The sequence below is a fragment of the Castor canadensis genome, chromosome 1 (genome assembly GCF_047511655.1).
Source record: "Castor canadensis chromosome 1, mCasCan1.hap1v2, whole genome shotgun sequence".
Taxonomy (NCBI): domain Eukaryota; kingdom Metazoa; phylum Chordata; class Mammalia; order Rodentia; family Castoridae; genus Castor; species Castor canadensis.
In genome coordinates this window covers 194340711-194356015 of record NC_133386.1, presented here as the reverse complement: position 1 = coordinate 194356015, position 15305 = coordinate 194340711, and the positions used below count along the sequence as shown (strand labels likewise).

The 15305-nt window shown below is 39.6% G+C and overlaps 1 protein-coding gene and 1 long non-coding RNA gene across 4 annotated transcripts in view; one reads left to right on the top strand and one right to left on the bottom strand.

The window, feature by feature from the left end:
- Positions 1–15305, bottom strand: part of LOC141421776 (uncharacterized) — a 246843-nt gene that overhangs the window by 119079 nt on the left and 112459 nt on the right. The gene's annotated exons all lie outside the window — the stretch shown is intronic.
- On the top strand, positions 6009–6950 carry LOC109680243 (olfactory receptor 9I1-like). Its single transcript, XM_020155161.2, has one exon. It carries the CDS (start codon positions 6009–6011, stop codon positions 6948–6950), a length of 942 nt encoding a protein of 313 aa, XP_020010750.2.

Here is a 15305-nt window from a genome sequence, read left to right as displayed (position 1 = left end):
TTTAATTTGAAGTTTAGGGCTTGGGTCTCCAGAAAGAGTGATTATATTCCTTAACAAGGCAATGTGATGTGGTAAAAAGAGTTCAGAGTGTGGAGTTAGAAAGCCCTAGGTGCAGATATTAATGCTACACTCTAGGTGTGCAGCAAGATTCACAAATTCCTTAGCTTCTTTAGACTTTACCTTGCTCATCCATGTAATGATCATGTCTATTGCCGATGTGCAGGACTGCAGGAAAGACAAGAACTACTATGAGGCAGGGCTGAGATGTACATGGCACAAAAACAGTATGGCTGCATCTGCACCCCAACAATTTGCCACCAAGTCTTGAGTCAGATGCTATGAAGAATTTCATCCTTCATCAGAGGGAAGTCCATCAAAATGGACTTTGGAAATTTCAGAAGTAGATTATGAGAAAGGAACTAAAATTAGCCACTTTCCTTCATAGACTAAAGTGAGAGGATCTGATTAACTACAAGGAAATTTCTTTGATTCCACAAATCATGAAGATGCAGTAAAATGTAGCAAATTAACAAAACAAGTTCACAGCAAAGAGCACAGAATTTATCAACACCCAATTCTTCTTTCACCACTGTTTCCACTGACAAATTAATCTGCAAGAGATTTAAATTGCTCTTTGTAAAAATAGATAATAATTAATAACAATTCCTCCAAAGGTTATTTTCAGGACTAAATAAGACAATGTATGCAAAGTACTCCGGATCATTAACAGACTGGATAAGTTAAATAGGCTATAAAAATACCAAAGAGAACTATACTAAAATCACAAATAACAAACTAGAGTTGCCTTCATTACATAGACAAAATACAGTGAGTGTGCAAAAAGAAATAAAATGGGATTTGTATGATCATAAATTGTAAAATTTATCTTTTCTTTTTTTTCTCTTTTTGAATTCATTTATTCATATGTGCACACATTGTTTGGGCCATTTCTCCCCCCTGCCCCACAACTCTTCCCCTCCCATGCTCCCAGGCAGAGCCTATTCTGCCCTCTTCTCCAATTCTGTTGAAGAGAAGACATAAGCAATAATAAGAAAGACATAGCGTTTTTGCTAGTTTGAGATAAAAAAAGCTATACAGAGAGATTCCTAGCATTGCTTCCATGCACAAGTGTATTACAACCTGAATGGATTCAGCTCTAGCAGACCTCTTCACTACTTCCCGGTCACCTTCCCATAGTGACCTCTGTCGTTTTAAGGTTACTGTATTAGGTCCTCTGCAGTGGGCACATCAAATACTTTCAAGTTTTGGTTTCCTATCTTTCCCTATTCCTCCTGTATATGTCCTCCCCTTAGCATGTGGCCCATGTCTAATAATATTACTGTATTTGTTTTAGATCTTAAGTCCGCATATGAGAGAGAACGTATATATACGATTTTTGGCTTTCTGAGCCTGGCTAACTTCACTCAAGATGATGTTCTTCACACAAGGGAGGTATGAGGATAGGTAAGACACCCAAAAAACTAGATAGCATTTGTTGCCCTCAATGCAGAGAAACTAAAGCAAATACTTTAAAGCAGCTGAGGCCAATAGGAGAAGGGGACCAGGACTAGAAAAAAGGTTAGTTCGAGAAAAATTAACTTAGAAGGTAACACACATGCACAGGAAATCAATATGAGTATACTCCCTGTATAGCTATCCTTGTCTCAAGTAGTAAAAACCCTTGGTCCTTCCTATTATTGCTTATACTCTCTCTTCAACAAAATTAGAGACAAGGGCAGAATAGTTTCTGCCTGGTAACAAGGGGTAAGGGGTGGGGTGGTAAGGGAGGGAGCAAGGCGGGGGTAAGGCAGGGGGCAGGGGGAAGGGAGGAGAAATGACCCAAACAATGTATGCACATATAAATAAAATAAAAATTAAAAAAAAATATGATGTTCTCCAGTTCCATCCATTTACTTGCAAATGATAACATTTTATTCTTCTTCATGTCTGAGTAAAATTCCATTATGTATAAAAACCACATTTTCTTAATCCATTCGTCAATAGTGGGGCATCTTGACTGTTTTCATAGGCTTTTGTGACTAGCACTAAGTAAACATGGGTGTACACGTGCTTATGGAGTAACCTGAGTCGCATTCCTTTGGGTATGTCCCTAGGAGTGGAATTGCTGGCTGGGTCATATGGCAGATCTATGTTTAATTTTTTTAAGAAAACTTCATATTGTTTTCCAGAGTGGTTGTACTATTCACCACATCCTTGCCAACACCTGTTGGTGGTGGTGTTTTTAATGATAGCTATTCCAACAGGGGTGAGGTGGAATCTCAGTGTGGTTTTGATTTGCATTTCCTTTATGACTAGAGATGGTGAGCATTTTTTCATGTGTTTTTTGGCCATTTTGAATTTCTTCTTTTGAGAAACTTCTGTTTAGTTCAGTTGCTCATTTCTTTATTGGTTCATTGATTTGGGGGAAGTTTAGTTTTTTGAGCTTCCTGCATATTTTGGTTATCAGTCCTTCGTCTGATGTATAGCTAGCAAATATTTTCTCTTACTCTGTGGATAGTCTCTTCAGTTTAGAGACCATTTATTTTCTTGTGCAAAAGCTTTTCAGTTTTATTGAAGTCCCATTTGTCCATCCTTTCTCTTAGTTGCTGAGCTGCTGGTGTTCTATTGAGGAAGTCCTTGCTTATACCTATTGTTTTCAGATTATTCCCTGCTCTTTTCTGTACTAGCTTCAGAGTTTTGGGTCTGATATTAAGGTCCTTGATCCATTTTGAGTTGATACTAGTACAGGGTGATAAATATGAATCTAGTTTCAGTTTCTTGCAGACGGATAACCACTTTTCCCAGCAACATTTGTTGAAGAGGCTGTCTTTTCTCCATCGTATGTTTTTGGTGCCTTTGTCAAAAATAAGGTGGGCATAGCTGTGTGGATTCATATCCGGGTCCTCTATTCTGTTCCACTGTTCTTCATATCTGTTTTTGTGTGAGTACCATGCTGTTTTTACAATGTATATAAAATTTAAAACACAACAAACTGCATTATCTTTTTAAATATTTCTATATTTGTAAATAAATATGAAATGATATATAGTTTTACTACAATAGATTGGAAACCCATGAGAATAGGAGAAAGAAGGAAATAGAAGAAATAACCAAAAAAATTAAAGACGAGCCTTGCCTTATCTATGATGGTTGCTATCAGGATGCAAGGCCCCATAATATCATATTTAAGTAACTATAAATCATTTGAGACAGTGTCTGCATGTTTTATATACACTGTAATTGCTAGCTAAAAGTATGCCTGTGTCTAATAGTATAGATATTAGGAAATTCCTTTCAAAAGCTTCATTCAGCCCAATGACAAAGACATATAAACCATGGATTGTAAGAGACAGAAGTACTTTATGGGTCATATACTTAGCTTCATTGTTTTTTAGAACTGTAAGTGAAGCCCAAAGAAAGAAGCAAATTTTTTAAGTTTACTCAGTTAGTATCTGTCATAGAGATGGCAACCATGGATCCTGACAAACACCAAGAGGGCCTTCCGAAGAAGCTAACTCATCACTGGCCCCTGCTTCTACAGTAGGGTGGAGGGATCAGCCATAGAAGGCATGTTTGGTGTAATATGTCAATGCCTCCCACTCTAGTGACCTCCTAATTAGAGCTGGAGGGGGGTCTGAACTCAAGAGCAGCTCCTGCGGTCCTTCTGTGAGAGTGTGTGCTGCTTATATCTCAACCCAAGTAATTCATAGAGCTGTCATGATTTTATGGATGTCCAGGTTTGCATGGGGCCTCAGCACAGGTTAAGAACCTCATGCTGGTAGGTCTCAGTGTCATTATATCTTAGGTATGAGGGAAATACAACAAGGTTCTCATGGAATCAGAGGACCTGATGCTGTTCCCAGGTCTTCAAACGACTAATCATTTGGGTTGTGATCAAGTCATTAACCTTTAGGTATAACTTACCTCAGTACCAAAATAATACATTATCAATCATGTCACAGGATGTAGAGGCAAGTTCAGATGTTAATGGACATAAAAATATATGAAATAAAGTATAAAAGGTTATTATGATGAACAAGTAGTTTTTATTACTATGGATTTTTATCAAAATAACAATCCCATGTTCCTACAGCAAACAACATTTCTAATTGTGCTGATGGAAAAGAATTTCTTAATAATCTAATTTTGATGTTCATGGATTTGGTTATGGATTCAAAGACTCTGTATTTAAAAATTCCAGCCTGAGATTTTATGTGCTATTAAAAGGTCAGGCAAATGGCTGAAGGGAAGCAGTATAAGATAAAGAAATCAGGAGTCTTGGACATGAATCCTGGCTCCACCAAAAGATAGTTTTACATGTATGATTGAAGTTTCCCACAAATAACACTAATATCACATGTGTAGTGGGATTGCTGCTAGGAATCTGTAAAATATTACATGTAGAAGTTCTAGAACAGAAGAGATGCCATGCAAAAAAGGAGATATGAATGTGGGCTTCCATGCAGAAGCTCCCAAGGGTCACTGGGACAATTCGCATTTTCGTAGGGATCCTGGAGGCACCTGGGAAGTGGTCAGTGGCAAGCACAAAGTATTATGGTATAACTCAGATCTGTGCCATATGGCAATAAGAAATTCTAGGAAATGTAAAAAATTGCCATGACTCAAATATAAAACAAACTGAATATAGTTATTTCCAGCAAAGCACAAGAAAAGATCATTTCACTTGATATTTGAAGCAACAGAAGTTTAGAAACATATCTTCCACTAATCTCCAATTACACTAGTTAGTCTTTTAGTGCATTGCATATATGAACTATCATAGAAACACCACTTACAGCTTTCATAACCAATTAATAGACAAAATATAGATGATTTAACTGTAAGAGAAATCATTTTTATATAAATGGGAAAAAAGATTGAAGTTTTTTAACAGTGTGAGGAGATGGAATAATGAATGATGTGATTTCCTCATCTCAGAGTCCAAATTTACTGTCAATTATTGAAACAAAAATATATACACATATATGTGTATATACAGAGAGAGACAGAGATAAGTATATCACCTAAAAAGATGTAGATAGCAATAAATTAATGTAAGGAATGTGCATAGTAGATTCTATCTAAAACTGATGATAATCACAAAATCAGTAATAGCTACCTTTATTTAGCTCTTTGTGTGTCAGGCCCTGTTCTACAACCCCTTTACAGATATAAGCCAATATAATACTCAAATTAATGCTATGATACATGATACTCTTTCTATGTTGTGCATAGGATATTAAGGGACAGAGGGGTTAGGTAACTTGACCAAAGTCAAATACTTAAAAAGTGGAAATCTCCTAAGTTTAAACATCTTGTTTATAATAGTGTTTAAAATAATGGAAAACATTTTAAACATAATGGTGTTCAAATGGTGAGTGCAGAGAAAATCTTTTTAATTACTAATACTATCTAACTCAGCAATTTTTGTCTGCCTACATGAATAATTGTGTAATAAGAAAAATATATCATTATGTTAAGGGAATAGTCAATATGTGAAGCAGATTACAACTGCTGAAAGGTTTTCATGACAAGGGATTAAAATGGTTACAAGGATGTAAAAAGGTTAAAAATAAGGTCAACGTGTAGAAGGTACAGAGAAACAGAACCAGTCCCCCAAAAGAGAATAAACAAGAAGCACAGTCTGCAGATGGAGGCTCATAGTGTTTACCAATGGTAGGTGTGCAGTAGAGAAGATTCCAGTCTCAGATGGAGCTGGAATTGTTGTCTTGGTCTCTTCAGCAACTAAGAATCATGTGTCTCTTACCTTCACAGAAATTTCCAAAATAAACTAGAATTAATTTGAATGAAAAACACCAACTCAAGGCTAAGCTCCACAAAGTTTAGGAAAATCAGCCAGCTTCAGGATTTCTGAGAAAACAAGCTCTATAAATAGACCCAGAATTACAAACTTAACTTCTATCATAGAGAAAAAGATTCTGTCCTTCATTTCTGGGATTTTTTTTTACTTCATTCTCATCTCCAGAATAATTGTCCACATTGAATACATGGCCAAGAATAACCTCACCACAGTAACTAAGTTCATTCTCATAGGTTTTACTGACCACCCAAAGTGGGAGATTCCCCTCTTCATGGTGTTTCTTTGTCTCTACCTTGTCACTCTTCTGGGGAATTTGGGGATGATTTTTCTCATCCAAGTGGATGTTCAACTCCACACCCCAATGTACTTCTTCCTGAGCCACCTCTCCCTATTGGACGCCTGCTACAGCTCAGTCATCACCCCTCAGATTCTGGCCACACTGGTCTCAAGCAAAACAGTCATCTCCTATGGCCAATGTGCTGCTCAGTTCTTCTTCTTCACCGTCTGTGCAGGTACAGAGTGTTTCCTGCTGGCCGTGATGGCCTATGACCGCTATGCTGCTATTAGTGACCCACTGCTCTACACTGTGGCTATGAAATCTAGAATCTGCTGGAGTTTGGTGGTGGGAGCCTATGTCTGTGGTGTTTCTGGAGCCATCCTGCGTACCACATGCACCTTCTCTCTCTCCATCTGTGAGGACAAGATCAATTTCTTCTTCTGTGATCTCCCTCCCCTCCTGAAGCTTGCCTGCAGTGACACAACAAATGCTGAAATTATCATTGTCTTCTTCTCCAACTTTGTGATTTTGGCCAATGCCTTGGTCATCCTGATTTCCTACCTGCTCATCATCAAGATGATTTTGAGGATGAAGTCTTCAGGTGGCAGGGCCAAGACATTTTCCACATGTATCTCTCACCTCATTGCTGTGGCCCTTTTATTTGGGACCCTCACCTTCATGTATATACATAGTGGTTCAGGCAAATCCCTGGAGGAAGACAAGGTTGTGTCTGTCTTCTACACAGTGGTCATCCCCATGCTAAACCCTCTGATCTACAGCCTGAGAAACAAGGATGTGAAAGCTGCCTTCAGAAAGGTCACTGGTAGATTCCAGGTGTCCCAGAGTATGTAGGTCTGAGAGTCATCTCTTCTCTTAGTCGTCTTTTTTTCCCCATATCAATATATCTTAATAAGCACCAGCACTATATGCATCCTGTATCCATGCACACAGAGAAGACATACGAGTGCCATCAAGCATGTGACAAGAACTATAGTGTGGTGAACATGATGTCCAGCAATTCTATAGTACTTTCTTCTTATTGCCATCTCCCACATTCGGTTCATTCCTTGGCACTCAGCTGTCTCCTGCTGCAATCTGATGTCATCACTTATAAAATCTGAGGTCCAAAAGGTTTTAAGTTACTTCTCCTGACCCCAAGGCTTGCCACCCTTTACCTCTTGTTTTCACTGCCATCAACGTTACCCTATTCTCCGTGTCAAAGATTACATCTGAGGATCCCTATGAATTGTGTTAATAGGGCGTTTGTTCCCCTTGTAGCATACAAATGCTAGTCACCTCAATTGGTATTGAGTATTGTATTACACAGGGCTCCCCTTCACCAGTGTAGTGCCTTCTCCCATAGGGTGTCCTCCTTCTTGCTCAGGCCAGAATAAGAGAATTTGAAAACTGCCTTGGCAATTGATAACTCTGATTTTGTAGTTCTTCTTGAATGCTATATGGATATCTTCAATATGAGCTAAGCCACCATACCTTTGGGAAGGTCTCATCTAGAGCCAAGTGTAGCTTCTTGAAGGATGCATTGTTCTCCCCTCACTCTATTGCCACCTTGTGAGCAGCTCTCACTTACCAATATCCTGTGTCTAGGGATGGTCATTGCTATACACAGATATAGACACATGTTACCTGCCCTAGCACAGATGTGATCAGAGGGGAACTAACCATAACTCCTGTGCCAAATTGCAAAACCTTCAGAGAAGAGTCTTAGTTTCCTTCATTCTTAAATCCAAGGTCTACAACATATGACCTCTCAGTAATTGCTTTTGAAAGAATTTTTGTGTTACGTACGTGATCCCATGTGAGTTCCATGGTAACACTTTCAGGAAAATGGGGAAGACACGGATAAATATAAAACTTCTAATTTGCAATTAAGAAAACTTTTCTTCATGTTCACAGAAGTACTCAGAGTACATAGCAGTAGACAAAGCAGGGAGTCAGGCTAGAATTAAAATCCTAATTTTGCCACAAATGCCTTGTGAGACTGAATACATGATTTGATTTCTCAGGGTTAAAATAAGTGAAGTTAAATTCAATAAATACTGAAGACTGAAAAGAAGAATATGGCAAAATAGAGACAGCCAGCCCTTTTCTGTATTTCCACAAAATCTAAAAAAAAAAATTAAGTGTGTGGCTTCAGGGAGAGATAGATGATGTGGAATTGCAATGAAGAGAAGCAGTAAGCAGTAGGTAGTTAGAGAATAGGACATTCCAAAAATATTGAGCTTTGTATTTATAAAAGAAACAAAAGACCCTAATATAGAGAGTTAAGAAAAACAGTAGGGAAGACAGAGAATCCCCCCAATGGGACTGAAAAAACAAAAGAAAAGAAACACCTCCATAGAAGACCCTATGGGCACATGAGTTTGCACTCTGCAAAAATAAAGACAGAGGCTTATAGTTCCACATCCCACATAGCAAAAAGATGCTGGAGATAGGGCTCCTGCACTTCACTGTGAGACTTGGAGTAAGTGTTCAATAAGTCTTAACAAATACCAAAAAATTGAAATATTTCTTATAACTTAGCAGATCTTAGTGGAATAAAATTATAAATTAATAGCAAGAGAAACTATTGAACAATAGACTTGAATTATCAATGGATCATTAAAGAATTCAGGGAGGATTTTTTTTTAATTCCTAGCATTAAATTAAAATAAAACCATAACTTATGAGAATCTGTGGGATGTTGTTATAACAGAGATTTATATAGCTGTAAGTGCCTTTGTTAAAAAGTCAGGAAAATCTCAAATAAATAGCTTAATGATATACCTTATGGTAAGAAAAAACAAAATCTAAACTCAGTACATGAAAAGAAATAATAAAGACCAAGGGTGAAATTAATGGGATGGAGACTAAAAGAATCACTTAAATAAGAGTTGGTCTATGAAATGATGAACAAGGTTAGCAAACTCTTAGGTAAACTAACCAAAAGAAAGAGAGTGAAGACACAAATTAATAAAAATTACAGACAAAAAGGGAATATCACATTAAATACCAATTAAATCTCAAGGATAATTAGGGGATAGTTTTAAAACTTATATTCCAATACATTGGAAAATCTAGAAGAAATTGATAAATTTCTAGACACATATGACCCACCAAAATTGAACCAACAGGATATAAACAAGTTAAAGAGATCTAGAAAGAGCAATGAGATTGATGCATCAATAATCTCCCAACAAAGAAAAGTAGACCAGCAGATTCACTCCTCACTCTACCAGACCTTTAAAGAACTAACACCTGTGCTCCTCAAACTGCTCCATAAAACAGAAAGGGAAAAAACTAGATCTATGAAGTCAGTATTACCATGATACCAAAATAAGACAAGAACATGAGAAAAGAAAAATTATAGACCAATTTCCTGGGTGGACATTGTTTCAAAAATTCTCAATAAAATATTTGCAAATCAAATTCAACACAACTTGATCATACACCATGATCAAGTTGGTTTCATTCCAAGGATGATGGAATGAAAGAATGGTTCAGCATATACAAATTAATAAACGTAATCAGCAAATCAGTAAACATATGAATAGAACAAGGGACAAAAAAAATCACCTGATTGCTCAATAGATGCTAGAAAAGAAAAAACTTTCACAAAGTCAACATCCCTTCATAATCAAAGCCCTAAAGACACTAGGAATAGATGGGACATACCTCAACATAATAAAGGCTATCTATGACAAACATAGCCAATATTGTACTAAATGGGGGGAAATTGAAAGGATTCCCTCTAAAATCAAGAACTAGACAAGGATTTTCACACTCCCTGCTGTTATTTAACATAGTACTTGAGTTCTTAGAGCAATAAGGCAAGAGAAAGAAATAAAAGGAGTATTAATAGGAAAGGAAGAAGTCAAATAATCCCTATATGCAGACAGTATGATCCTATATGTAAAAGACCCTAAAGACTCCACCAGAAGAGTCTAGAACTGATAAACACATTCAGCAAAGTAGCAGGATGCAAAATCAATAAACAAATACCAGTAGCTTTTCTATACACCAAAAATGAATATGCTAAGAAAGAAACCAGGACATCAAGCAACTCACAATAGCCTCCAAAAATTAAAAGGCTCATGTACCAGCTGAAATGATTGTTTTCAGAGGTTTTAAGACAGGAAGTGATAGAAGAAATGGGCTTTATCAGGACACAATGTATGTGTATATGTATATAGTGAAACCCCTGTATACAACTAACATATGCTAATAAAAATGGGGAAAAATGCCCAAAAAAAAGAGTGGTAAGAGTAATGCTTGGAATCCAGCCAGAACCGCTCAGTGTCCATAGTTGAGGAAAAGGGAGAGGTATGTGACAGAATTCAAGTGCAGTGATTGCTTAAACCAAAAAAAAAAAGTCTCACACCTTGAGGATTTAAGCAGCTTTGGACCTCCAAGAAACAGTACTCAGGGTAGGAGAGCCATATTCCAGGTGGCACCGGGTCCACATAAGCAGCATAAGTGGTAATGAAGTGCCTAACTGCAGACATCTGCACCCTGCAGGAATCCATAGCCCAGAGAAGATAGGTCCAGGAGTCCTATTTTCATTCACATACAAAACATCCTGGAGATCCTCCCAGATGTCAATGTGGAAGGATGACACAGGACCACAATGTCTTCTCTGAAACTTCCAGGGGCAATATGGACCATGCAACCAGGGTATTATCTTCAGATGAGGTTTAGACCTTTCAATGTGTGATTTGGGCACATTCAGGCAATAGTAACAAGCCAACCCCTGTGGGGGTGGGGGCTCTTCAAAGTAACCTCTGCACAACCACAGAGCAACTGTACTGTCAGCCCTAGGCAGAGACAGCCTCTGGCTGGCCTGGCAGAAAAGCTCCCTTTCCCTCTTTCTGAGCCTGAAGCTCCTCTCCTATGAAATAAGGGGACTGGACACACTATCTACGCTGGTGTGGGCAGAACGTTGTGTAGGACAATTTATGTTCATGGGTCCTAAATTCTGATTCTACACTTTTCCTATGCTTTGATTCATCCTTTAAGCCCATCAGTGTCCAGTCACTACCTCTAAATTTCTTCCATTGCCCCCATCAGACTGCAACCTTGAGCACCTCAGAGAGCTGCTATTTACACTAATATGCAATTGTTCTTGGATTTCCAGTCTTGAAATAATCATCCCTTATTTTTCCTACAACTGGCAAAGATCTTTTGATTAGCCAATTATCACATTTACACTGTACAGTGATAATGACCCCCTGATGCTGCCTTCTGAGGCTCTGACACTGACATTCCTTTTACCTGCCCCCAGGAGATCACCTGGACCTTTCTGGAACCATGACTGTGTTTGTCTCAGAGACCATTATTTCTATCCACACTGTATTGTGTGTTATGGAAGAATTTTGCCGTTGAAATCAAGTCTGGGAACCCTATTGAATTCAATATTTCCCTAACACAAAAGAGGAAAGTGAGGCCCAAGATCATTCAGAGAATTCACAGCTGAACTGGGAGTAGAATTCTGGACAAAAACAGATTAAAGCTATCTGGAGGCTATCCCTCTTCTTTTCCAGGCTCCTGTGGATATGAGGCAGATATATTGCCCAGGGAGAGGGCCTGGGGCCTCAGATGCAGAAAAGTTACTTGCCTGGCTTGTTTTTTCAGCCTCTCTCAGGAGACCTCAGGCCTCTCCTCTGCTTCACTGGATTAATTCTGACTTTGAAGATTATAGACTGTGAGAAGGCCCATGAAGCCTAGGAGCAGAGAAGTCCGACTTCTTCATAAACACAGGCTGTAGGAGGGTTCCCCAGAAGAAGTATTGAAGGGAAGAGCTCACCTCCCAGTCCCATACCATGTGGCTGGCTCTGCCATGCACCTCAACTGAAAAGTAAGGAAAGTTAGTTGGTGGAATGCAAGAGGTAAGGATGGGAGTTGCTGGAAACCAGGGCCAAGAAGGAGGTCTCAGTCATGCAGGGCACAGGCTAGGAGCTCAGCTGTACTCACTTCCTTTCTTTTTGAGGACTCCTGGAAACCCCAGCAAGAGTGCCTACAGCCACGTGGAAGAAGCAGGCCCACACGCTTTGACAAGAGAGGACTCTCAGCGACACATCTACAAGGACAGACAGTCCACATCCCTTTTCAGCGGTCCTTGTGGTCCTGCTTTCAGCAGTGGCAATGCAAAACCCTGTCTGGGCCCCTGGTTACCTGCCAACTTTCAGAGCATCAGACATCTTCTCCACTGAAGAAGATGTGCTCATTGGAGCTATAACCCCCTTGCATGCCTTGATGGATGAGACAGAGTTCAAATTCCAGCAGCCCCCAAAGCAGCCACAATGCCAACAGTAAGTCATGTTCTTTATCCTTGGGGAGAATGATTGGGCAAGAATGAGCAAGGGATAGAGGGCTTTAGGGACGAGCCTTCTGACACTTCAGGGAGCTGGGTATTCTAGACTTGGTGCCCACCTTCTAGAGAGATCCTGGACCACCCCCTACCCTTTGTGGGTTCCCTTGGAGTCTTTCTCAGGTATCAGAAACTCTGTTCTAGGGAATAACAAAAAGCAAGTCACTTTTTCTCTCTGGATCTCAATGTCCCTCTGCACAATGCTAACATTCCTTATTTTCTTGGAGAGCAGAGATCAGACTCATGACAACTACAGCTATGATGAGATGCATCTATCTATAGGTGCAGTCGTGGTATACAGGAAGTCAGTCCCAGGCTCACACTTGTCAGCCTCTCTCACCATAAGTCCAGCTCTCACAAATATCTGAACTGTCTCCAAGCCTTAGTCAGCTTCAAAGTAGATAACAGTTTATGAGCCTGAAGATCCTATACAAAATGATGCCAGGGGAAATGCACCCAGAGCCCTGTGACACCCTGCCCTTTATCTGTCTTACTTCTTCCTGCCTGAATCTTTGTCAAAAGGCACTTTCCAGTGTCTTTTGCATCAACTCTGGCATGTGTTTGTGTCTGTGGTTGTTTTCCTATGCAGGTATCTGTATGACTATACCTGTACACAACTGTCTGCCTGTATATAAAGCTACAAATGTCCACATATGTCTGTACCATTTGCCAGGTCTTTTCTTTTTTTGACAGTACTAGGGTTTTGAACTCAGGCTTCAAGCTTGCTAGGCAAGAGGTGTTTCATTTGAACCACATCTTCAATACCCTTTTTGTTCTGGGTATTTTGGAGATAGGGTCTCACTTTTTGCCCAGGCTGGCCTGGACTATGATCCTCCAGTTTTATGCTTCTTACTGTCTCTGGGATGACAAGAGCAGGGTGACATGCCCAATTTCTTTTTCCACTGAGATGGGTCCTTGCTAGCTGTTTGCCTGAGCTGACCTGGAACCACAGTCTTCCTAATCTCAGCCTCCCAACTAGCTAGGATTACAGACATGAGCCATCAGCACCTGGTGCCATCCACTATATCTTTATCTGATTCACACCCAAGTGCCTGTATCTGTGTGTGTCCAGGTGTTTTTCTGTTCACATCTGTTCCATACCCACTGTCAGGTGTCTATCTGTGTTTATAGATGAGTGTCATATTTGTGCCTATGTTTCTGACAACCTCTCTGTGGACAACTGAGAGTCGGTATGTGTATATCTGCATACCAGACACTTTGTGTGTCTCCTTGTTCATTTCTGGAAACTGAAACCTTTCTCTATATCCATCTACCTGTGTGTGTGTGTCTTTCCTGAAATCCCCAGTTCCGCTAAGGCTTCTTTCTTTAAGCAAATGTACATCTCAATCTCACATTCTCTCTCTGGTTCCTTCCAAGAAGAGACTCCCTGGCCTGTTTTGAATGGCTTTTTAGAATGCAACTGACTCATCCTAACACTGTATGACCTTTACTGTCTCTAAGGTTCAAAGTTCACCTTTTCCGGAATGCCCTGGGCATCCTTTTTGCTGTGTCTGAGGCAAAGGAAGACCCAGCCTTCCTGCCCAACATCACTGTAGGACTGCAGATCTATGACTCCTGCATCTCAGGCACCCAGGCTCTGAGGAGCACCCTGATCCTGCAGTCTAACCAGCTTCGACCCACCCCCAACTTTGGCTGTGGCCCCCAGGAACTGCTCCTGGGAGTGGTTGTAGGGATGACCTCGCCAGAATCAGAGCCCATGGCTGAGCTGCTCTCCCTGTATAGAGTCCCTCAGATAAGAGATTTACCTGGGAAGAGGAAAACTCTTAAATATAGATGTTCCTCCACTTACAAATTTTGATTATGTCCCAATAAACTCATGGAAACTATGGTAAGTTGGAGTTAATGCACCTAACCTACTGAACCTCCTAGCTTAGCAGCATGATGTATATATATATATATTCTCTCTGTGGTTACCCTCATGATCAACATTTGAATTATAATTTCTACCAATGCTATGGCCTATTGTAAAGTCAAAAAATCCTATGTTAAAATATAAATCAGGAACCTTCTGTGCAATGTACAGTGTACAATGAGAGGTGCTAATTTGTAGAACCCCATGGGTTATGACCTTGAAAAGGTAACTTCCCTTGTCTGAAAATATCTCCTTCTATAAAATAGGAAGTGGGTATTGGACTGGCTGGCAGTTCCCTGATGCTAGTCCACAGTTTGATGTTGATACATGAGGATGTGTCTCTGGTCTGCAGCCAAGTGACAAAAATGACCTGCAGGGAACATGTCAACATGAGGTCAACAGTCATCCTTAAAGAGGGAGTATTTTCCCAAAAAATTTGAGCATAATAATATTGGGCAAACTTGGACCAAACTCCCCTAACTATTCTAATGATTGCCAAACACTTTGGGACTCAAAGAATCTGATCCCTGCAGGCCCTTCCTTCTCCAACTGCTCACAATTTGAGGTCTGATGATAGCAGCTAACACCTATAAACCAGGATAGGATGGTCTCATCCCTCCTCTCTACCACTCTCAGAATTTGGAAAGTTGTACAAGCAGCAAGTCATTCTGCTGGATTTCTTGTGTTGTCTATGAGACAACTTGCTTAGACTTGAATGTTATTTGATCTTCAATACACCAAATCTTTAGGAAGGAAAGCAATGTTTATCAAACCATTTCTGAGGTATTTCTTCTTGCATGCCTAAAACAAAGGTATCTAAATGCCTAATTGTCATCTTTAAAAATCACCTCCCCAAAAACATTAGTACCTTCCCATCCAGATTCCATTGAAGCTTCAGATGCCACAATTGAAAGATCTAATTAGATGAAAACACTTTACTGTATGGGAGAAGTGATGTATAAAATTGAGT